The following is a 23,955-nucleotide window of genomic DNA, read 5'->3' on the forward strand; positions in this document are numbered from 1 at the left end:
CTGTAGGTGGCGATTTTAGAACAGAGGAGTGGCATTATTAGAACATTGTTTCTGAATGATCAGTCTGACACCAGTATATGATCTTGGGGTAGGAGAAGAAGAAAAGGGAACTCCTAAGTTAGGTGATTGGCAGTGGAGACCAAAGAGGGAATATGAGGTAGAATTTTCAGGGCAAGGGAGAGGAAGGGCCCAAGATGACTTCCAAGTGTGAGTATGAGTGATTGGGAGGGTCAGGATATTGTGAAAACTGTGGAGAAAATAGGAAGTAGTTTAGTGGGAGAATGAACTGAGGACACACTGGGCTGGGGAGATCTCAAGGAATCCAAGTGGAGACTCCCATCCTGCCTCATCCATCCTCAGTCCTTTAGACTCCCCTTTCAGGTTAAGGTGGTCTGGCTCCCTACCTGGCTCTCCAAGCTAGAATCAACCCCAATTTATGTGCTCAGGCCTGTCTTACTTTGGGCAGTAAATATTTAAGAGGATGCCCTGACCTCCTGGGCACATATATTTGGGCATCAGTCAAAGAGTCAGACACAACTGAAGGGACTTAGCACGAACCTAACAGGCCAGCCTAGGGCTGATCCTAAGAACCTTGCAGGTTAGACCACCTCTAACCCACGTGGTCTGCTTCATAGGACTGGTTTTTGTTTGTTTGCCTTTCAAATTCTTGTCCCTTTTCTTGTGTTCTCACTCCTATATGCCTTCCTGGGACAGAAACCCCTGCTCCCAGACTAGTGCTAGGGTCCTAATACACATGGACAGAATCCAGAGGCTGAAAGCTAGTCTTTAAAGATAGCTTCCTGGATTCTGACCATTTTTAAGGCCCTTAGAGTTGACTCGGGCTTCCCGGGTGGTGCTAGTGGTAAAGAACTCACCTGGCAATGCAGGAGACATAAGAGATGCAGGTTCAATCCCTGGGTCAGGAAGATCCCCTGGAGGAGGGCATGGGAACCCACTCTAGTATCGTGCCTGGAGAATCCCATGGACAGAGGAGTCTGGTGGCCTACAGTCCATGGGGCTGCAAAGAGTCGGACAAGACTAAAAGTGACTTAGCTCTGGCACTAGAGATGACTCCACTCTTCTGTCTACAAGATCAAATCCTCAGTGCCTGCATCATCCTTAGGGATGGGCCCTGGTTCTCTTCCTACTTCCAGGTGCTACTTCAAGCCCAGTACCACAGCTCACCAGTGACTTCCAGGAAATGTGAGGTGTCCAACATGTGCATGGCACACTCTGCATCTTGTACCTATCTGGGCCCTTATGAAAGCATCTTGCATCTTGCCTCCTGAGTTTTGAACATTCCTTTAGATCCTCACTCTTCCCTCTGTTGTACTCTGGTTGACCTCCCACACGACTGGACACCTGACCTTCATGCCATAGTGGAGGTATTTGGATTACTGGTGCTTGATATTTCCCATATTGGTTGTTTTTGCTGCTGGTTGCCCCTTGGTTCAGACAGCATCATCATTCAATTCCATGGATACTTCCTTTATGGCTTGGGGACTTCAGAAATAAACTGAAACTGGGGAGGAATCCGGGAGTATCCAGAGCCTTTGCGATTGACTTAAGCAAACATCTTCAATCATTTTCTTCTCCTAGTGAAGATTTCACATAATTAAAACCATTCCTGGCCAACACCAAATAAATTTTGCACATGCTGCTTGAGTTACTATGCAATTTTACCCTAGTGTGGCTTTTTCTGAAATTAATATTTCACTGAAACTCTTCCTCTGGATAGGCTGAAACCAGAAACAGTGGAAATTCAACATTTGCTTTGTACAATGAAACTTTAGGATAGGACTCCCCCCCACCCCACCCACCTCAACATTTCTTAGATATGTAGCTCATTTGGGGGGAAAAAAAAGCATTCTTGGCAGAATCCATGTAGCATGAGCCAAATATCCTAGCTTGTGTTTCTATATACTCAGATATAAAGTGATGGAGAAAATGCAATTCTAAATGCCCATCATATAGCATTGGTGTATAAAAGTTAGGATTACCATTTATTGAGTATATACTATGTGCCAGGCATCTTACCATGCTTTGCATCCTCAAAAACGCCCTGTGAGTATGAATGTGCCAAACCTGGGCTTTCTGATCCATACTCTGTCCTGCATAGGATGGACTAAACTGGAGGCTGCCTTTCTCAGGCTTAAGGGTGCTCTGATTTCCTGCTAGGTTTGGTCAGTAGAGTCACCAGTGAATGAATGGTTGGAGGGTGAGGAAAGGAGGAAGCTGGAGCATTCCCTTCCTTCCTCTTTTCCTCAGGTGTCTCCTCCAGTAGTGGCTGCATCTCCATGATTCCATCTTCCACTATTTCAGTGCTCCATGGTTCCAGATTCTTCCTGGTGACCCTGGCTCCTGGAAAACACAGCCTTCTCCCAGTGTCCCTTCAGTTGGCTCCTGCATATTGTTGCTAATCTCTGGTTTATCTCTGACCCATTTTGTACAGTCTTACTCCAACTATTTTCCTCTTTTTAAAGTTCAAACCAATCTGAAAAGATTTTTAAATTCTTGACTTTGTCATCTATTATAGCAGTCTTCAAATCTCAGCTTCTCTGACACCTTCAATCTGTATTTATATCTTTATCAAATGCAACCAGTTCTCTGAAATAAATTTCTTTTGTTGTAAATACTTGAAGCAGTTTCTCTGGTTAGAAGGGGATTGATGGATTGAAGCCGGAATCATTAGCCTCATTTTAAGGATGAGGAAACAGAGGATCACAGAGTTTAACTGATTTGCTCAGTCTTAAATATAGGAAATAGAACTCTGGTTTAAACTCATGCTTGATCAGTCCTGAAGCTTGTGCCCTTTCCCCTATGTACATCTGTGTTCTGCTTACTGCTGCCACACAAATGGAATCTAATTTTTTTTCTGTATAAATCCCTTCATCTTCTGGAAAAAGAAAACTCTCATAACCTCCTTCTCAAGATTTCCCCAGATGAAATGTTCTATATCTCTTCAACTCTTCCTTATGAAAAAGAATTTTGAATTTCCCAAGAATCCCTCTGTGGCCCTTTTATTGCCATACTCACTTCCCTTCTGACCCTAACCCCTCCTTAATCCCTAAAACCACTAATTTACTCACTATTTCTATAGTTTTGGTGTAAAAGACTATTACATAAAGTCATACAACATGCAACCTTTTTGAATACTTTTTTTTTTAGATTCACTTTTTAAAAATATTTATTTACTTACTTTTGGCTGCTGTGGGTCTTAGGTGCTGCGTGCAGGTTTTCTCTAGTTGTGGCGAGTGAGGGCTGTGCTTTGATGTCGTGTGCGGGCTTCTCATTGCGCCGGCTTCCTGCTGAGAAACACAGGCTCCGGGTGCCTGCGCTTCAGGAGCTGCGGCCCCTGGGCTCAGTAGTTGTGGTGCACAGGCTTTGCTGCCCCACTGCGTGTGGAATCTTTCTGGACCAGGGATTGAACTTGGGTCCCCTGCATTGGCAAGTGGATTCTTAACCACTGGACCACTAGGGAAGTCCTGAAATCTTCTTGGATTGAGTTTTTAACTCAACATAATTTTTTAGAGATTTATCCAGGTTGTTGCATTTATTAAAAGTTTGTTCCTTTTTTCTTACGAGGTAGTATTCCATGGCATTAATATACCACAGAACAGTTACCCCTTGAAGACAATTTGAGTTGTTTTCAGTCTTTGGATATTACAAATAAAACTGCTTTAAATATCTGTGTGGGTTTTTATGTGAATGTAAGTCTTCCCTTATTTGGAATAAATGCCCAGGAATAGTGCAATTGCTTGGTTATGTGATAGTTTTTTGAGGAACTATGGAACTGTTTTCTAGAGTGGCTGTCTAATTTTACATCCTCACTAGCAATGTATCACTGATCTAATATCTCCATATCTTTGTCAGCAATTGGTTTTGTCTCTATTTTTTAGTTTTGCTGTTTTGATAGATATGTAGTGGTATCTCATTGCTTTAATTTCATCTTCCTAGTGACTAATGATGTTGCATATCTTTTCATGTGCTTATTTGCTATTTCAGTATCTTCTTTGGTGAAATGTCTCTTCATAACTTTATCCCTATTCTAAATGGATTGTTTGCTGTTTTTAATTGTTGAGTTTTAAAGGTTCTTTATATAGTCTAGACCGTAGTCCCTTTGACAGATATATGACTTGCACACTTTCCCCCACTCTCTAGTTGTCTCTTCATCCTCTTAACAGAGAGAATGTTTTTAATTTTGATGAAATCCAGATTATCAATTTTCCCTGTTATGCATCGTGATTTTGGTGTCAAGTCTGAGAATTCTATACCTAATGCTAGATTCCGAAGATTTTCTATTTTTTTTCTAAAAGTTTTGTAGGTTTATGGTTTGTATTTGGTCTGTGATTCACTCTGAGTAAACTTTTATGTAATATATGAGGCTTGGGTCAGGGTTCACTTTTTTGCCTTTGGCTGTCCAGTTTCTCCAGCACCATTTGTTATAAAAGCTCTTTCCTCCATTGAACTGCAAAGCACCTTTGTCAAAAATCAGTTGGGCATATTTACATGGGTCTATTTCTGGGTTATTTATTCTGTTCCACTGCTCTATGTTTGTGTTTAATAAGTAACACACAGTCTTGATTAATGTAGCTGTATACTAGTAAGTTTTCATATAGGTAGACTTATTCCTCCCACTTAATTCTTTTTCAAACTTGTTTTAACCATTCTAGTTCCATTGCATTTTTATATAAATTTCAGCAAAATCTTATTTATATCTACCAAAAGTCTTGCTGGTTTTCTTGTTTGTCTGTTTGTTTTTGGCTGGGGTTTTAATAAGGATTCATTATACTTATATCTTTTTGGCCTTTTATGCAGCTCTCACAGCAAGTATACTGGGGTGGTTTGTCATTCCCTCCTCCAGTGGATCACATTTTGTCAGAACTTTCTGCTGTGACCTGTCTGTCTTGGGTGGCCCTGCATGGCATGGCTCATAGCTTCACTGAGTTACGCAAGCCCCTTTGCCATGACAAGGCAGTGATCCTTGAAGGGGACTATATACACAGAAGAACTGTATAGAAAAGATCTTAATGAACTGGATTACTATGATGGTGTGGTTAGTCACCCAGAGCCAGACATTCTAGAGTGCAAAGTCAAGTGGGCCTTAAGAAGCACTGCTGTTAATAAAGCTAGTGGATGCAAGGAAATTCCAGCCGCTGCCGCCGCCAAGTCACTTCAGTCGTGTCTGACTCTGTGCGACCCCACGGACTGCAGCCTACCAGGCTTCTCTGTCCATGGGATTCTCCAGGCAAGAACACTGGAGTGGGTTGCCATTTCCTTCTCCAATGCATGAAAGTGGAAAGTGAAAGTGAAGTCACTCAGTCATGTCTGACTCTTAGGGACCCCATGGACTGCAGCCTGCCAGGCTTCTCCGTCCATGGGATTTGCCAGGCAAGAGTACTGGAGTGGGGTGCCATTGCCTTCTCCAGAAATTCCAGCAGAACTATTCAAATCCCTAAAGGATGATGCCATCAATGTTTTGCATTCAGTATGTCAGCAAATCTGGAAGACCCAGCAGTGGCCACAGGACTGGAAAAGGTCGATCCTCATCCCAGTTCCAAGGAGGGTAGTACCAAACAATGTGATAACCATTGGACAGTTGCACTCATCTCCCATGCTAGTAAGGTCATGCTTAAAACCTTGCATGCTAGGCTTCAGCGTTATGCGAACAGAAAAATTCCAGATATCTAAGCTGGGTTTAGAAAAGGAAGAGGAACTAGAGATCAAATTGCCAATATTCACTGGATTATAGAGAAAGCAAGGGAATTTCAGAAAAACATCTTTGACTGCATGGATCATGACAAACTGTGGAAAGCTCTTTGAGAGACAACTCACTGGACAAGCCCCTGATGCTGGGAAAGACTGAGGGCAGAAGGAGAAGAGGGTGTCAGAGAATGAGACGGCTGGACAGCATCACCGATGCAATGAACATGAACTTGGGCAAACTTCAGGAGATGGTGAAGGACAGAGAGGCCTGGCATGCTGTAGTCCATGGGGTCACAAAGAGTCAGACACAACTGAGTGATTGAACTGAACTGACAGGGCGACTGCCCAACAACAACAACAACAAAATACTTGTATATCACTTTGGAGAGAATTAGTATCTTTACTATATTGAATCTTTCAGTCCACAACCATGATCTCCTTTTTTTTGGGGGGGGGAGGGCAGTTTAAAGGCTCTTTTTATTTTTTAATTTAATTTTATCTTTTAACTTTACAATATTGTATTGGTTTTGCCATATATCAACATGCATCTGCCACAGGTATACACGTGTTCCCCATCCTGAACCCTCCTCCCTCCTCCCTCCCCATACCATCCCTCTGGGTCGTCCCAGTGCACCAGCCCCAAGCATCCAGTATCGTGCATCAAACCTGGACTGGCGACTTGTTTCATATATGATATTATACATGTTTCAATGCCATTCTCCCAAATCATCCCACCCTCTCACTCTCCCACAGAGTCCAAAAGACTGTGATTTCCTTTCATTTTTTAGATCTCTGATTTCTCTCCGCAGCATTATGTAGTTTTCAGCTTTAGAGTTCTATACATGTTATGTTACATTTATATCTAAGCATTTAATTTTTTGAGCAATTGTAACTGGTATTGTGTTTTTAATTTCAGTGTCCACATGCTCATTACTAGCATTTAGAAATAAACTTGATTTTTGTATGTTTTATCTATTTATCTTCCCTGTGATATTGCTGAACTCTTATTAGTTTTAAGGGTTTGTTGTGGTTGTTGTTGACTTTTTTGTTTTGTGTTTTTAGATTCCTTGGTATGCTCTATGTAGACCATCAGTTCAGTTCAGTCCAATCGCTCAGTCGTGTCCGACTCTGCAACCCCATGAACCACAGCACATCAGGCCTCCCTGTCCATCACCAACTCCCGGAGTCCACCCAAACCCATGTCTATTGAGTCGGTGATGCCATCCAACCATCTCATCCTCTGTTATCCCCTTCTCCACCTGCCCTCAATCTTTCCCAGCATCAGGGTCTTTTCAAATGAGTCCATTATCTCATCTGCAAATAGAGATGGTTCTGTTTCTTCTTTCTAATTTGTATCTGATCTGTAGCTAAGGACGGATCAGTTCAGTAGTCGCTCAGTCGTGTCCAACTCTTTGTGACCCCATGGACTGCAGCACGCCAGGCCACCCTGTCCATCACCAACTCCCGAAGCTTACTCAAACTCATGTCCATCGAGTCAGTGATGCCACCCAACCATCTCATCCTCTGTCATCCGCTTCTCCTCCTGCCTTCAATCTTTCCCAGCATCAAAGTCTTTTCCAATGAGTCAGTTCTTTCCATAAGGTGGCCAAAGTATTGGAGTTTCAGCTTCAGCATCAGTCCTTCCAATGAATATTCAGGACTGAGTTCCTTTAGGATGGACTGGTTGGATGTCCTTGTAGTCCAAGGGACCCTCAAGAGTCTTCTCCAACACCACAGTTCAAAAGCATCAATTCTTCGACACTCAGCTTTCTTTATAGTCCAAATCTCATGTCCATACACAACTACTGGAAAAACCAAAGCCTTGACTAGACGGACCTTTGTTGGCAAAGCAATGTTTCTGCTTTTTAATATGCTGTCTAAGCTAGTCATAGCTTTTCTCCCAAGGAAGAAACGTCTTTTAATTTCGTGGCTGCAGTCACCATGTGCAGTGATTTTGGAGCCCCCCAAAATAAAGTCAGCCACTGTTTCTACTATTTCCCCATCTATTTGCCATGAAGTGATGGGACTAGATGCCATGATTTTAGTTTTCTGAAAGCTGAGTTTTAAGCCAAATTTTTCACTCTCTTCTTTCACTTTCATCAAGAAGCTCTTTAGTTCTTCTTCTCTTTCTGCCATAAGGGTGGTGTCATCTGCATATCTGAGGTTATTGATATTTCTCCAGGCAATCTTGATTCCATATTGTGCTTCATCAGATAGCTATAGCTTAATTTGCTTTCAAGATTTCTTTCTTTGTTTTAGTTTTCAGAAATTTAATTAAAATGTGTTCTGGGGGCTTCCATCTGCCTGCCAGTGCAGGGGACATGGGTTTGATCCCTGGTCCAGGAAGATGCCCAGGGCAACTAAGCCCATGTGCTGCACCTCCTGAAGTCTGTGTGCTCTAGGGCCCATTTTCTGCAACAAGAAGCCATGGCAGTAAGAAGCCTACACCCTTCTTCAGTTGTGGCGAGTGGGACAGAGAATAGCCCCCACTCACCACAATTAAAGAAAGCCCACATGCAGCTATGAAGACCCAGTGTAGCCAAAAATAATACATAAAAATAAAAAAAAATTTTAATGTGTTTTAGCATGGATTTCTTTTTTGATAATAGCTATTTTTATTTATTTAAGATTAAATTTTTATTGGGAAATAGTTGGTTTACAATGCTGTGTTAGTTTCAAAGTAAATCATTTATGCATATATCCACTCTTTTTTAGATTCTTTTCCCATATAAGCCATTACAGAATATTGAGTAGAGTTCCCTGTACTATACCATAGGTCCTTACAAGTTATTTATTTTATAATATAGTAGTGTGCATCAGTGAAGGAAATGGCAGCCCACTCCAGTGTTCTTGCCTGGAGAATCCCAGGGACGGTGGAGCCTGGTGGGCTGCCGTCTATGGGGTCGCACAGAGTCGGACACGGCTGAAGTGACTTAGCAGCAGCAGCAGCGTGCATACGTCAATCCCAGTCTCCCAATTTATCTCTCCTACCCCTTTCCCACCTGGTAACCATAAGTGTGTTTTCTACCTCTGTGACTCTATCTCTGTTTTATAAATAATTTCATTTGTACTATCTTCTTTAATATTCTACATATAAGTTTTATCATATGATATATCTTTCTTTGACTTACTTTACTCAGTATGACAATCTCTAGTCCATCCATGTTGCTGCAAATGGCACTATTTTGTTCTTTTTTATGGCAGAGTACTATTCCATTGTATATATGTACTCCATCTTCTTTATCCATTCCTCTGTTGAATGACTTTTAGGTTGCTTCCATGTCCTGGCCGTTATAAACAATACTGCAATAAACCTTGGGGTGCATGTATCTTTTCAAATTATGATTTACTCCAGATATATGCTTAAGGGTGGCATTGCTGGATCATATGGTAATTCTATTGTTCATTACTATTCTTCATAGTGCCTGTACCAATTTACATTCCCTCCAATGGCGTAGGAAGTTTATCTTTTCTCCACACTCTCTCCAGGATTGATTGTTTTTAGATTTTTTGATGATGGTTATTCTGATAATGGTATGAGCTGATGTCTCATTATAGTCTTGACTTGCATTTCTCTAACAATTAGCATGATTTGTCAGAACTCTCCATTATTACCCGACTGTCTTGGGTGGCCCTGAACAACATGGCTCATAGCTGAGAAGAGAAATAAAAGGCAAAGGGAAAAAAGGAAAGATATACCCATCAGAATGCAGGGTTCCAGAGAATAGCTAGGAGAGATAAGAAAGCACTCCTAAGTAAACAATTCAAAGAAATAGAGGAAAACAATAGAATGGGAAAGACTAGAGATCTTTTCAAGAAAATTAGAGATACCAAGGGAATGTTTCATGCAAGAAACTGTGTGGAACTAACAGAAGCAGAAAATATTAAGAGGAGGTGGCTAGAATACACAGAAGAACTGTACAAAAAAGATCTTCATGACCCAGATAATCACGATGGTGTGATCACTCACCTAGAGCTAGACATCCTTGAGTGTGAAGTCATGTGGGCTTTAGGAAGCACACTACAAACAAAACCAGTGAAGGTGATAGAATTCAAGCTAGCTATTTCAAATCCTAAAGGATGATGCTGTTAATGTGCTGCACTCAATATGTCAGCAAATTTGAAAAATTCAGCAGTAGTCACTGGAAAAGTTCAGTTTTCATTCCAGTCCCTAATAGGGCAGTGCCAAAGAATGTTCAAACTACTGCACAATTCACTCGTCTCACACAGTAGCAAAGTAATGCTGAAAATTCTCCAAGCCAGGCTTCAGCAGTGTGTGAGCCGAGAACTTCCAGATGTTCAAGCTGGATTTAGAAAAGACAGAGGAACCGGAGATCAAATTGCTAACATCCATTGTATCATAGATAAAGCTAGAGAATTCCAGAAAAGCATGTACTTCTGCTTCATTGACTACACTAAAGCCTTTGACTATGTGGATCACAACAAATTGTGGAAAATTCTTCAAGAGATGGGAATACCAGACCACCTTACCTGCCTCCTGAGAAATCTGTATGCAGGTCAAGAAGCAATAGTTAGAACCAGACATGGAACAACAGACTGGTTCCAAATAGGGAAAGGAGTACATCAAGACTGTATATTGTCACCCTGCTTATTTGACTTATATGCAGAGTATATCATGCAAAATGCCAGGCTGCTTGAAGCACAAGCTGAAATCAAGATTGCTGGATAAATATTAATAATCAGATATGCAGATTGATCCACTCTTATGGCAGAAAGTGAAGAGGAACTAAAGAGTCTCTTGATGAAGGTGAATTAGGAGAGTGAAGAAGCTGGCTTAAAACTCAACATTCAAAAAACTAAGATCATGATATCTGGTCCTATCACTTCATGGCAAATAGATGGGGAAACAATGGAAACAGTGAGACTCATGGGCCCCAGAATCACTGCAGATGGTGATTGCAGCCATGAAGTTAAAAGACGCTTGCTCTTTGGAAGAACAGCTATGATAAACCTCAGTTCAGTTCAATCACTCATTCGTGTCCCACTCTTCGTGACCCCATGGACTGCAGCATGCCAGGCCTCCCTGTCCATCACCAACTCCGGGAGTTTACTCAAACTCATGTCCATTGAGTCGGTGATGCCATCCAACCATCTCATCCTCTGTTGTCCCCCTCTCCAACCACCTTCAATCTTTCCCAGCATCTGGGTCTTTTCCAATGAGTCAGTTCTTCGCATCAAGTGGCCGAAGTATTGGAGTTTCAGCTTCAGCATCAGTCCTTCCAAAGAATATTCAGGACTGATTTCCTTTAGGATGGACTGGTTGGATCTCCTTGGAGTCCAAGGGACTCTCAAGAGTCTTCTCCAATACCACAGTTCAAAAGCATCAATTTTTCAGCACTCAGCTTTCTTTATAGTCCAACTCTCACATCCATACATGACTACTGAAAAAACCATAGCTTTGACTAGACAGACCTTTGTTAGCAAAGTGATATCTCTGCTTTTTAACATGCTGTCTAGATTGGTCATGCGTTATCTTTTAGAATTTGAAATAGCTCCTAAAAGATCAACATTCAGAAAACTAAGATAATGGCATCTGGTCCCATCACTTCATGGTAAATAGATGGGAAAACAGTGGCTGACTTTATTTTTTGGGGGTTCCAAAATCACTGCAGATGGTGATTGCAGCCATGAAATTAAAAGACGCTTACTCCTTGGAAGGAAAATTATGACCAACCTAGACAGCATATTAAAAAGCAGAGACATTACTTTACCAACAAAGGTCTGTCTAGTCAAGGCTATGGTTTTTCCAGTAGTCATGTATGGATGTGAGAGTTGGACTATAAAGAAAGCTGAACACCAAAGAATTGATGCTTTTGAACTGTGGAGCAAGCGTCTTTTAATTTCCTGGCTGCAGTCACCATCTACAGTGATTTTGGAGCCCCCCAAAATAAAATCTGTCACCGTTCGCACTGTTTCCCCGTCTGTTTGCCATGAAATGATGGGACCAGATGCCATGATCTTAGTTTTCTGAATGTTGAGTTTTAAGCCAACTTTTTCACTCTCCTCTTTCACTTTCACCAAGAGGCTCTTTAGTTCTTTTTCACTTTCTGTCATAAGGGTGGTGTTATCTGCATATCTGAAGTTATTGATATTTCTCCTGGCAGTCTTGATTCCAGCTTGTGCTTCTTCCAGCCCAGCATTTCTCATGATGTACTCTGCATATAAGTTAAATAAACAGGGTGACAATATACAGCCTTGACGTACTCCTTTCCCAGTTTGGAACCAGTCTGTTGTTCCATGTCTGGTTCTAACTGTTGCTTCCTGACCTGCATACAGATTTCTCAAGAGGCAGGCCAGGTGGTCTGGTATTCCCATCTCTTGAAGACTTTTCCACAGTTTATGGTTATCTATATGGTCAAACTCTTTGGCATAGTCTATAAAGCAGAAGTAGATGTTTTTCTGGGACTCTCTCACTTTTTCAGTGATCCAGAGGATGTTGGCAACTTGAACTCTGGTTCCTCTGTGTTTTCTAAATCCAGCTTGAATTTTCTGGAAGTTCATAGTTCATGTACTGTTGAAGCCTGGATTGGAGAATTTTGAGCATTATGTTGCTAGCGTGTGAGATGAGTGCAATTGTGCGGTAGTTTGAACATTCTTTGGCATTGCTTTTCTTTGGGATTGGAATGAAAACTGACTTTTCCAGTCCTGTGGCCGCTGCTGACTTTTCCAAATTTCCTGGTATATTGAGTGCAGCACTTTCACAGCATCATCTTTTAGGATTTGAAATAGCTCAACTGGAATTCCATCACCCCCACTAGCTTTGTTCACAGTGATGCTTCCTAAGGCCACTTGACTTTGTGTTCCAGGATGTCTGGCTCTAGGTGAGTGATCACACCACTGTGATTATCTGGGTCATGAAGATCTTTTTTGTACAGTTCTTGTATTCTTGTCACCTCTTCTTAATATCTTCTGCTTCTGTTATGTCCATACCATTTTTGTCCTTTATTTTGCCCATCTTTGCATGAAATGTTTGATATCTCTAGTTCTCTTGAAGAGATCTCCAGTCTCTCCCATTCTATCGTTTCCCTCTATTTCTTTGCACTGATTACTGAGGAAGGCTTTCTTGTCTCTGCTTGCTATTCTTTAGAACTTCTAGCAGATGGAACAAATCAGGCTCACTTGGCTAGAGGGCCAATATTTACTGAAATGACGCTTAGGATTTTTTTTTAATTTAATTTTATTTTTAAACTTTACAATATAGTATTAGTTTTGCCAAACATCGAAATGAATCCGCTTAGGATTTTAACTTATCCTTGACAACTGTAGTTCTCAATTTCTTTACCCTTGTTTTTAAAATTTACATTTTAAAAAGATGGCAGAGATAAGGTGTTCCCCTGAATACCAGATATGAACATTTACATTTTGAAGGTATAGGCAGATTTCTCCTAGGATGACTTTGTTTCCCCTCTTTTTAATACTTACAAGCCTTTTGAGAAAAATAAGGTTTTGGGAGTGGTAAAAAAGGATTGGTGGGCTTCAGGTTACTTTTGGAGCCACACTTCTGGTCTTGTAAAGACTAAATTTGTAAAACAAAGATGGTTTGTTTTTATTTCTTTCTCCCTCTCTCTCTCTCTCTCTTTTTTTTTTTCTCAAAGTTTGGGTGGCTACCCCAGTGATATGGAAGGACTGACATACTCATTTGCCTGTGCTGGAATGTTTTTGTTTTACCATTTAGCTTAAGGGAGAAGGCCTTGGCCTAAAATTCCTCCAAATGTTAGCTATGCTTAGTGTGAAAGTGAAAGTGTTAGTCACTCTGTCATGTCTGACTCTTTGTGACCCCATGGACTGTAGCCCACCAGGCTCCTCTGTTCATGGAATTCTCCAGGCAAGAATACTGGAATGGGTTGCCATTTCCTTCTCCAGGGGATCTTCCCCAGTCAGGGACTGCACCTGTGTCTCCTGCATTGCAGGCAGACTGTTTACCTTCTGAGCCACTGGGAAGTCCATGATTATTGTAGTGGCCCCCCATTTTGGTAGTCTATTTACAAACATTTCTGAGGATCTTCCCTAGGCTTAAGGAATTTGTACCTTACATTTAAACACTCTTAAACCGTTTTTACTTAATAATCATTGGCTGGATATCTTCAGCCAATCCCAGAACCTTGATAGTCCACATTATAGGGTCTACTAAGGCTTCTATTTTAGTTTCAGCTTTTATCTGTTACTTTCTACTTTCTGTTAGAACCACTTGGTGATAAGGGTGGTTACCGTGGCCCTCAAGAAACAGAGAAGCCCCTAACTTGGTTAATAAATCTCTTCCCATTAAAGGGATGGGACAATCAAGCACAAACAGAAAGGAATGTAAAAACAGCTGGCCATTGATTTGCACAAAAGAGGTTTCTAGGAAAGTGTGCCCCTTCCTTTTCCCTGACACCCCCATTACATACTCTTTATGGTTGCTAAGGTTTCCAATACTTTGGGTTAAGACTGAGAAGGTTGTACCATATTTAACATATTTCTCTGGGTATGTTAAGACTTTCTGGCCATATCCCTATTACTGAAAACCAAGTAAGCCCATTGGAACAAATCTTTCATCAGTGTCTGAGGACCAGCAATTGTTTCCTGAATTTTGTTCCTGGGGCAGACTGGGGTATGAAATGCATAAAAAAAAAAAGGCCCTGTCCCTCGGGGGAGGAGGTATCCGTGTTCATGTACCTCCTTATAGGCTCTACTACCTTGGAAGACTGCGAGACTTTTCTCCTGTCCCTGTTGGACCTCTTGTCTCAAGCTTCCATCTTGTATGCGGTCCTCTCATAATCCTGAGGAAGTACCCTGCTTGCCACCCGACTCAGAACCAGTCAGCCCTGTTGTCCTTTTAGTCTTCAAAGTGGCTCACTCTAAAATCTACTCAGAAATACTCTCTGAGACTTACTCACCCACGCAGAATGTTGTTAGTCACTCAGTCATTTCCAACTCTTCACAACCCCATGGACTGTAGCCCGCGATACTCTTCTGTCCATGGAATTTTCCAGGCAAGAATACTGGAGTGGCTAACCATTCCCTTCTCCAGGGGATCTTCCCGACCCAATATCAAACCCAAGTCTTCTGCATTGCAGGTAGACTGTTTACTGTTTGAGCCACTAGGGAAGCTCTTATGCATACAAAGCTCATGCCTAATTGCTCTTTTTGTTTTTCAATCAGCTAGAATTTATTGAGAACCTCCTTTCATCAGGTACCAGGATAATAAGGATTTGTAAGATGCCTCTTCAGTAAACTGATAATTCCAATTACAATAGCATAGGTGCAATGTTAGAAAAATATTTGGATACTTTGATAGAGAAGAAAAGAGTCTGGAGCATTTGAAGCTTTGCTTCATTAAACTATTCTTTTTTAAAAAGAATCATGAATTTTTATTAATTTTTACACAAACACATTTTTACATTCAGTGACATATGTTTTTCCTCTTAATCTATAAATGTGATAGAATACAGTTATTTACATTAAATTTTTTATAAGTGAGATAATAAAAGCTTTTACAGAAAGTTAAGCCAGATTAGAATTGTATTGACTTCAACTTTTTACATCAAAGTGTTTTTTATGTATAATATTCCATAAATTACAAGTGTACAATATAGTGATTCACAATTTTTAAACATTATACTGCATTTTTAGTTATTATAAAATATTGGCTATATTCTCTGTGTTGTATAGTGTATCTTTGCAGCTTATTTTATACGTAATACTTTGTACTTCTGAATCCCCTACTCTTTATTCCTCCTCCCCTCTTCGTTCTCCTCACTGGTAAACACTATTTCTCTGTATCTGTGAGCCTGCTTCTTTTTTGTTATACTCACTAGCTTGTTGTATTTTTTTAGATTCCACATATAAGTTATATCATGTAGTATTTTGACTTCAATTTTACTATCACTATAATTCTATTACCATTCCTGTTAACTGAAAATCAATATTTGATTACAGAATTCTCTAAAGAATCTTTAAAATTTAACCTTTAAAATTTATTGTGTACCTCATCAATAGCTTATATTATTATTAATTTAAAAATTGTGAAAATTTCCTATTTTAGTCATTTTTTTAAATTTAATTTTATTTTATTTTTAAACTTTACATAATTGTATTAGTTTTGCCAAATATCAAAATGAATCCACCACAGGTATACATGTGTTCCCCATCCTGAACCCTCCTCCCTCCTCCCTCCCCATTCCATCCCTCTGGGTTGTCCCAGTGCACCAGCCCCAAGCATCCAGTATCGTGCATCGAACCTGGGCTGGCAACTCGTTTCATACATGATTTTTTACATGTTTCAATGACATTCTCCCAAATCTTCCCACCCTCTCCCTCTCTCACAGAGTCCATAAGACTGTTCTATACATCAGTGTCTCTTTTGCTGTCTCATACACAGGGTTATTGTTACCATCTTTCTAAATTCCATATATATGTGTTAGTATACTGTATTGGTGTTTTTCTTTCTGGCTTACTTCACTCTGTATAATAGGCTCCAGTTTCATCCACCTCATTAGAACTGATTCAAATGTATTCTTTTTATGGCTGAGTAATACTCCATTGTGTATATGTACCACAGGTTTCTTATCCATTCATCTGTTGATGGACATCTAGGTTGTTTCCATGTCCTGGCTATTATAAACAGTGCTGCGATGAACATTGGGGTACACGTGTCTCTTTCCCTTCTGGTTTCCTCAGCGTGTATGCCCAGCAGTGGGATTGCTGGATCATAAGGCAGTTCTATTTCCAGTTTTTTAAGGAATCTCCACACTGTTCTCCATAGTGGCTGTACTAGTTTGCATTCCCACCAACAGTGTAAGAGGGTTCCCTTTTCTCCACGCCCTCTCCAGCATTTATCACTTGTAGACTTTTGGATCGCAGCCATTCTGACTGGTGTGAAATGGTACCTCATAGTGGTTTTGATTTGCATTTCTCTGATAATGAGTGATGTTGAGCATCTTTTCATGTGTTTGTTAGCCATCTGGATGTCTTCTTTGGAGAAATGTCTATTTAGTTCTTTGGCCCATTTTTTGATTGGGTCATTTATCTTTCTGGAGTTGAGCTGTAGGAGTTGCTTGTATATTCTCGAGATTAGTTGTTTGTCAGTTGCTTCATTTGCTATTATCTTCTCCCATTCTGAAGGCTGTCTTTTCACCTTGCTATTAGTTTCCTTTGATGTGCAGAAGCTTTTAAGGTTAATTAGGTCCCATTTGTTTATTTTTGCTTTTATTTCCAATATTCTGGGAGGTGGGTCATAGAGGATCCTGCTGTGATGTATGTCAGAGAGTGTTTTGCCTATGTTCTCCTCTAGGAGTTTTATAGTTTCTGGTCTTACATTGAGATCTTTAATCCATTTTGAGTTTATTTTTGTGTATGGTGTTAGAAAGTGTTCTAGTTTCATTCTTTTACAAGTGGTTGACCAGTTTTCCCAGCACCACTTGTTAAAGAGATTGTCTTTAATCCATTGTATATTCTTGCCTCCTTTGTCAAAGATAAGGTGTCCATATGTGCGTGGACTTATCTCTGGACTTTATTTTAGTCATTTTTAAATGCACAACTCAATGGCATCAAGTACATTTGCTTTGTTGTGCAACCATTATCACTATCTAAGTCCAGAACCCTTTTCATTTTGCAAAATTGAATCTTTGTACTCTGCACCCATTAAACAGTAATTTCCCATTCCTGCCTTCTCCCCACCCCTAACAGTCACCATTCTTCCTTCTGTCTCTATGAATTCGACTACTCTAGATACTTCATATAAGTGGAATCATACCTTATTTGTTCTTTTGTGACTGGATTATTTCATTTAACGCAATGTCCTCAAGATTCATCCATGTTGTTGCATGTGTCAGAATTTCATTCCTTTTGAAGACTGTGAGTAATATTCCTTTGTATGCATATACCACATTTTGCTTATCCATTTGTCTGAGGATAGACACCTTGATTTATCTTTAGGCTGCTGTAATAGTGCTTCATAATTGATAAACAAATATCTGAGTCCCTGTTTTCAATTCTTTTGGTTGTAGACCCAGAGATGAATTGCTGAATCATATTTTTAATTTTTTTTTTTGAGACACTGCCGTACTATTTCCCATAGTGCCTCCACAATTTTACCTTCCCACCAAGAGTACAAGTGTTCCTCTCAAGTCCCCTCAAATACTTGATCCTTTCTGTTCTTTTTTTTTTTTTTTAATAGTAGCCATCCTAATGGATGTGGGGAGGTATTTCACTGTGTTTTGATTTGCACTTCCTTAGTAATGTTGAGCATCTTTTCATGGATTATTGGTCATTCATAAATCTTCTTTAGAGAAAGGGGTATTCAAGCTCTTAGCACATTTAAAAATCAGATTGTTTGTTTTTTGTTGTTATTGAGTTGTAGGAGTTCTGTATATAATCTAGATATTAACCCCTCATCAGATGTATGATTTGCAAATATTTTCTCCCATTCCATGGATTCCCTTTCACTCTGTTGAATGTATCCTTTGATGCACAGAAGTTTTACGTTTTGATCTAGTCCGGCTTATCTACTTTTATTTTGTTGCCTGTGCTTTTGATATAAAGTTCAAGAAATCATTGCTGAATCCTGTGTCATGGAACTTTTCCTCTGTGTTTTCTTCTAGGAGCTTTATAATTTTAACTCTTCTATTTAGGTCTTTTATCCACTTTTAGTTAAATTCTTTTATTATGGTGTAAGGTAAGGGTTCAACTTCATTCTTTCACAGGTGGATATCCAGTTTTCTCAACAAGACTATTCTTTCCAAGTTGTATGGTCTTGGCTCCTTTGTTGAAAATAATCGAACCATATATATAAGGCTTTATTTCTTGGCTCTCTATTTTATTCCATTTATCTATATGTCTGTCTTCATGCAAGTACTATATTGTTTGGGTTACTGTAGCTTTGTAATATGTTTTGAAATCAGGAAAGGTGAGGCTTCCAGCTTTTTTTGTTTATTTAAGACTGCTTTGGTTATTTGGATTGCTTGATATTCCATATGAATTTTAGTATGGATTTTTCTATTTCTTAAAAAGGGAAGTCTTCGAGATTTTGAGACTATCATAGAACTTTTGAATTATTTCTTAAAGGAAACATTAACCAGACAGATAAAAGGAGGAGGGGCTTTTAGGCAAAAGGAAGGGTATAACAAAAAGCATGAAAAGGTAAAAGACCTTAGTATATTTGGGGAACTGAAAGTAATTTAGTATTTTTGAAGTATTAGGCATATTTCTATCTCTAGGTATATGTGTAAGAGTGTAGACTTGATTAGGAGATGAATTAGGAGCTAAAATAGAGGTCATATATTGTGAAAGTAGATATGTGTTGTTAAGTTTAATGAGGATTAGTTGAAGGGTTGGACTATGGAGTGAAATGATCAGATTTGTACTTTATATATAAAGATAATCTTGTTGGTGAGAGTGGGTGCTAGGTTGAATAGGAAGAGTTATTGGCAGAAGCATCAGTTAGGAGACTATTAGAAAACTCACAGAAATGAAATGAGATTTGCACTATAGTAAATCTTAGATGGGGATAGAAATGAGGGAATGGACCTGAAATAGCTTTGTCCCACTACATACTCCATTTTTCATTGACTTCACTTTCTTCCTAGGTCCTGTAGTCCTTAGACCTTCAGTTCAGAGTTCAGTCTCTAAACTCAGTATGGTGGTTCAAAGTCTTCACCTATATCATCTAGCTGTCACCATTTAGGAACTCAAATGGCATTGAGGGCTCAGAAATACAGGGGTCCCTAAGCAGCATCTAGCCCCCTCTCAGAGCCCCCTAGCTCCCACTCCTCATCCTGCTTCTCTCTAGGCCTCTGGCTGCTCCAAGGACCTTATGTTGGTTTCTATCTTACCTGTGGGTTGGTCTGTCTTTCCTTGCTTTAATCTTCCATAAGCCCATTGGAATTCATCAAAGTGAGAGTTGCCTTATCTGTTGTTACCCATCCACCCACCTATGGAACTGTGGTTCTCCAAGCCCTCTATATGTGATCCATGTTACCAATGTCTGTGACCCATCTGAGAACCTGTTTCTTCTGCAAGGACTGGAGCTTTCTGCTTCTCTTACTTTCCTCAGGGCTTTCCTTGTGGCTCAGCTGGTAAAGAATCTGCCTGCAATGCAGGAGACCTGGGTTCAATCCCTGGGTTGGGAAGATCCCCTGGAGAAGGGAAAGGTTACCCACGCCAGTATTCTGGCCTGGAGAATTCCATGGACTGTATAGTCTATGGGGTCACAAAGAGTCAGACACGACTGAGTGACTTTCACTTCACTTCACTACTTACCCCAACCTGACATCCCTCCATACCCTGTGACTCAGTTTCCTGTTTTCAGCTGGAGAGTGGCAATTGAATAGGAATCATTAAAATCTTTGCCACTTGAAAGCCTCAGCTGTCTGCCAGGGCTTCATTGAATCAACTGGGTAATGAAGATGCTGGGCCTGAGCAACGGTAGCAGCTGGGGAAAGAATGTGTCCCCCCAGCCAGAGGCTGAGCCACTGAATACTGAGATCCCAAGTTCCTCTTTGGAACCCCAGTGATACAGTTCCTTTGATGGGTAGCTCATAGCACTGCATGTGTGTTTGGTTAGCCCACCACTATCACAGTGGAGTCATGGAGCTAGGGGCAGGGAACATGCTTGAGCTCCCAACTTCTTGGGGGCATTTTAGAACTGGAACCACTTTAGCAGTTCTAAAATAGCCAGCTCTGATCCATTTCCAAGAACCCACATCTGGTGATATATGGGATGAGGCAAACTGATCAAAGTACCCGAGTGCCAACAGTACAGGGAAAAGCATAGCCAAGTGAAGAGCAGGCTGTGGCTTGGGGTTAAAATGCAGTGACTAAAATTACAATGGACTGCACCTCATAGACAAACCAGCAAGAATGAAATGAAACATCACAGAAAGATGAGGGAGAAATGTTTAAATGGGAAATTGGAAAGAGATGGGGAAGAGAAGGGTTTCTCAGATAGTGCTAGCAGAAAAGAACCCACCTGCCAATGCAGGAAACATGGGTTCGATCCCTGGGTCAGGAAGATCCCCTGGAGGAGGGCATGGCAATCCACTCCAGTACTCTTGCCTGGAGGATCCCATGAATAGAGGAGCCTGGTAGGCTATAGTCCATAGGGTCGCAAGGAGTCGGACATGACTGAAGCAATTTAGCACGCATGCATGCAGGGAAAAGAAAGGAGAAAGGCCAGGAAAAAACGACCTAAGCAGTTACTGCTTCTTTGAAAGCCAAGAAGCTGTTATAGCAAAGGGAATAAAACCTCAGGTCTTTGCAGCCCCCTGGCTGGGAAATTAAACTGACTTTTGTTCTTGAGCCCAGGCTACCTGGAACACAGCTTCAGGAAATCAGAATGTGTTCTCATCACTCACTTTGTGTTCCCAAACAGAAGAGAAGAGAGGGAGGGTGGCCACCTTGATCCAGCTAAAGCATCTCCAGGAGGCCTTCTCTGGATGTCACATCGAGGCTGCCCTTCTGCCACAACACGGAACTGGTGATCCTCGAATGCATGGACATGGCTTTACTCAGCAATATCCTAGCGGCCTATTCCTTTGTCTCAGGTAGTTGTCCAGTCTCAGCTGGGCCAGGTCTGAGGCCTTGGGCTGGGCAGAGTCATTTCCTGAGTGGCCATCTCTGGCCTTTTACTCAGGAGAAAAATGGTATACAGACTTATCAGAGGGGCTCTGTGTTACTGAGTTTTGAATGGAAAATCTGGTTTGAAAGTTAAGTTTTCTCTAATTTGGCAAATGGGAGGAGTTCTAAGAGCTTTATATAATGTTTGGTTTCCTTTTGGGCTCAAGTGAGTGAATGAAGTAGCCTGGGGCTGCTGTTGGCTTCTGTCATTAAGCATTTAACTCTGATATGAAAGGCCAGAATGGAGTAGCCTCAGCCTGATTTTTTCTAAGCAGTGGTTCTCAACCCTGCTTAGGGTGTGTGTGTGTGTGTGTGTGGTCTGTGTTTGGGGGGCTATGTGGAGAAGTTTGATAACTCTCTGGGAGACATGGAAACAAAAAGTATGAGTCTGGGAGAGTCTAGTATTTGCCTCTTCCTTGATTCCAGGTTGTTTTCTTTTAGGAAGCTGGCTGACTTTCTCAAGATCATTTCTTGAGAACAGATGCTGTACATATAAAAGGAGTCATTTAAAAATACATGAAAATATGCCTCAATAAAGCTGGAAAATTTTTAAAATGCATGAAAATGCTCAATGGTTTCAATGACCAAACTGATTTTCTGCTGCTGGAGTGAGTTTTTTAAGCTTTGGTAGTTGACTTTTCTTTATCTTAATGTCTCTATTGTATAAAAAGGAAGGGACTGAGGTTCTGAATATATGTCCTTTGAGAGCCTGGTTTTACTTTCTAGTTCTCTAGTCAGGGTTGACATGTGATGACCTCAGAGTTCAGATACAAAACCTGACTCTTCTATTTACAATGTCAAATCTGAGCCAGGATTGAGAATAAAGGAAGTTCATGGCTTCTTGCTGAGAGAGCATCTTGGATGACGTGCAATCTGATTTTAGAATGGAAGACTTCTCAGGAGCTTGGCTGGCTCCTTAGTGGTTGGCAAGATGCAGCATGTCATCTTCACATGTATTGAGTCCATGGTTCTCCCTTCTCAGATCAGCAAAGGCTCAGGTCATCAGTCAGCTCCTCACTTCCCAAAGTGATGCCAAGAGCTCAGCTTCTCTATAAACTGGTGCCAAATCGAATCTCGGAGACAGTTTTAGGTGAACTAGAAACGGATAGCTTTATTACTTTGCCAGGCAAAGGGGGACACAGTGGATTCCTGCCTCAAAAAACTGTGTGTTCCCACTTGGAGAAGATTGAAAGTTCATAGTAATTGTTCAAAGAGGGCATGATCAGCTCATGGGCATTCTTCTGGTAGGTTGATGGCAAGTAGGATGCAGCATCATAAACATTCAGGTTCCAACTAGTTTGGGTCTACATGTTTGTGGTCAACATACCATCATTAACTGTTAATTTCTCCCAGTTGGAGGGGGGTTTTAGTATCTGAAAAACAGCCCAAAGATATTGTGTGTATCTGTTGATGGGGAACCAGGACTGTGCCCCAAGGCTGAGTAACTTGTTTCTCTTGACTGTTTCTCCCCAGTCTTGCATTCTCTCCCTTCCCTAATTAACAACTGCTAGAATCTACCCATTGGAACTCAGCAAAGGTCATGGAGGCTGAATGAAGGCTATTTTCTGTAATCAAAAAAATGGGGGACATAGAAAGGCTTTGTGCCCCGGAGACCCACAGGACCCTGCTCAGTATCAAAAGGAAGTTCTAGTTCCAGGAGCCTCCTTACCTGGGTACCCACACATCAAAGGAATCCCAGTTCTGCCCTTTCTTCTAGGCTATTCTGGGGAGAAAGGACACTGGAACTGGAAAAGAGATGTTTGAAACTATGGTATCATGTTTTCACAAGCAATTGAATGATGGTCTCCTCAAGTCTATAGTCAAGTCAAAACACCCCAAAATGAAGTGGGGTATGGCAGGGAGGGTCTGAAGTTTCCAAGGTCTCAGATGACACTTGCAAATAAGCTGTTGTAAGAAAATACCTCTGGTGAGAATAAACAGGTTATTGGACTTTGAAACTGTTCTCAGCACAGGAAGTACCTGGCAGATTTCCATTTTGGCCAGCATAACCCTGAGTTGTGATCATTGAATGTGGTAACTCATTGAATGCCCTGGTTTACCATGTGTCTTATGATCTTATGGTGAAAGGGTACGTGGCCCTGTTTTTCTTCCTCCTTCAAACTTTTTCCTTCCCACTCCATATTCTGGAATTAAATATTGCTTAGGATACAGGAAAATAATTTTTCTTTTAAATATGGGCTGAGATAAAAAGAGAATGCAAGGAAATGGAAAGTAGAGTAGCTAAAATAAAATGCATTAGAACTAGTAAGTAGATTTGGTGGCTAAAAATTCATCCCAAGTGTGGTCTAGAACACTGCCTGACTATAAAGGAAATTAATTAAAACATTTAAAATATTAAAGTGTTGACTTAAAAAATATTCACAACCTATTAATAAAAATTGAGAGTAATATTTTATTCAGTGGAAATTTGGGGGGTTTCAAGCCTGGAAGACAGCATTTCAAGTGACCCTGAGAGAACTGCTCCCAGGAAGCAAGGGAGGAGCCAAATTATATAGAAGTTTTGCAACAAGGGGCAGGTAGTCTTAACATCAGGTGATTGTTAATTAAAGAAAACCAGATACTCCAAGTTAAAGAATTTAGTGCTTTATGGCAGGAAATATTTCATTTCTCAAA

The 23,955-nt window shown here is 40.6% G+C and overlaps 1 protein-coding gene across 2 annotated transcripts in view; it reads left to right on the plus strand.

The window, feature by feature from the left end:
* The window catches only part of EVA1A (eva-1 homolog A, regulator of programmed cell death), an 85,136-nt gene that overhangs the window by 42,315 nt on the left and 18,866 nt on the right, over positions 1-23,955 (plus strand). The window contains exons 2-3 of one of the 2 annotated variants that reach the window (XR_008700371.1): positions 21,077-21,248; positions 21,763-21,951. Coding sequence is in view for 1 of the 2 variants with exons in the window: in XM_055540227.1 (XP_055396202.1) it covers positions 21,197-21,248 (52 nt within the window). In the remaining variant the exon portion in view is untranslated. Of the gene's footprint in view, positions 1-21,076; positions 21,249-21,762; positions 21,952-23,955 lie in introns of those variants that run through there. The other variant, XM_055540227.1, reaches the window with a different exon arrangement.

The sequence above is a fragment of the Bubalus kerabau genome, chromosome 11 (assembly GCF_029407905.1).
Source record: "Bubalus kerabau isolate K-KA32 ecotype Philippines breed swamp buffalo chromosome 11, PCC_UOA_SB_1v2, whole genome shotgun sequence".
In the NCBI taxonomy this organism is placed as follows: Eukaryota; Metazoa; Chordata; class Mammalia; order Artiodactyla; family Bovidae; genus Bubalus; species Bubalus kerabau.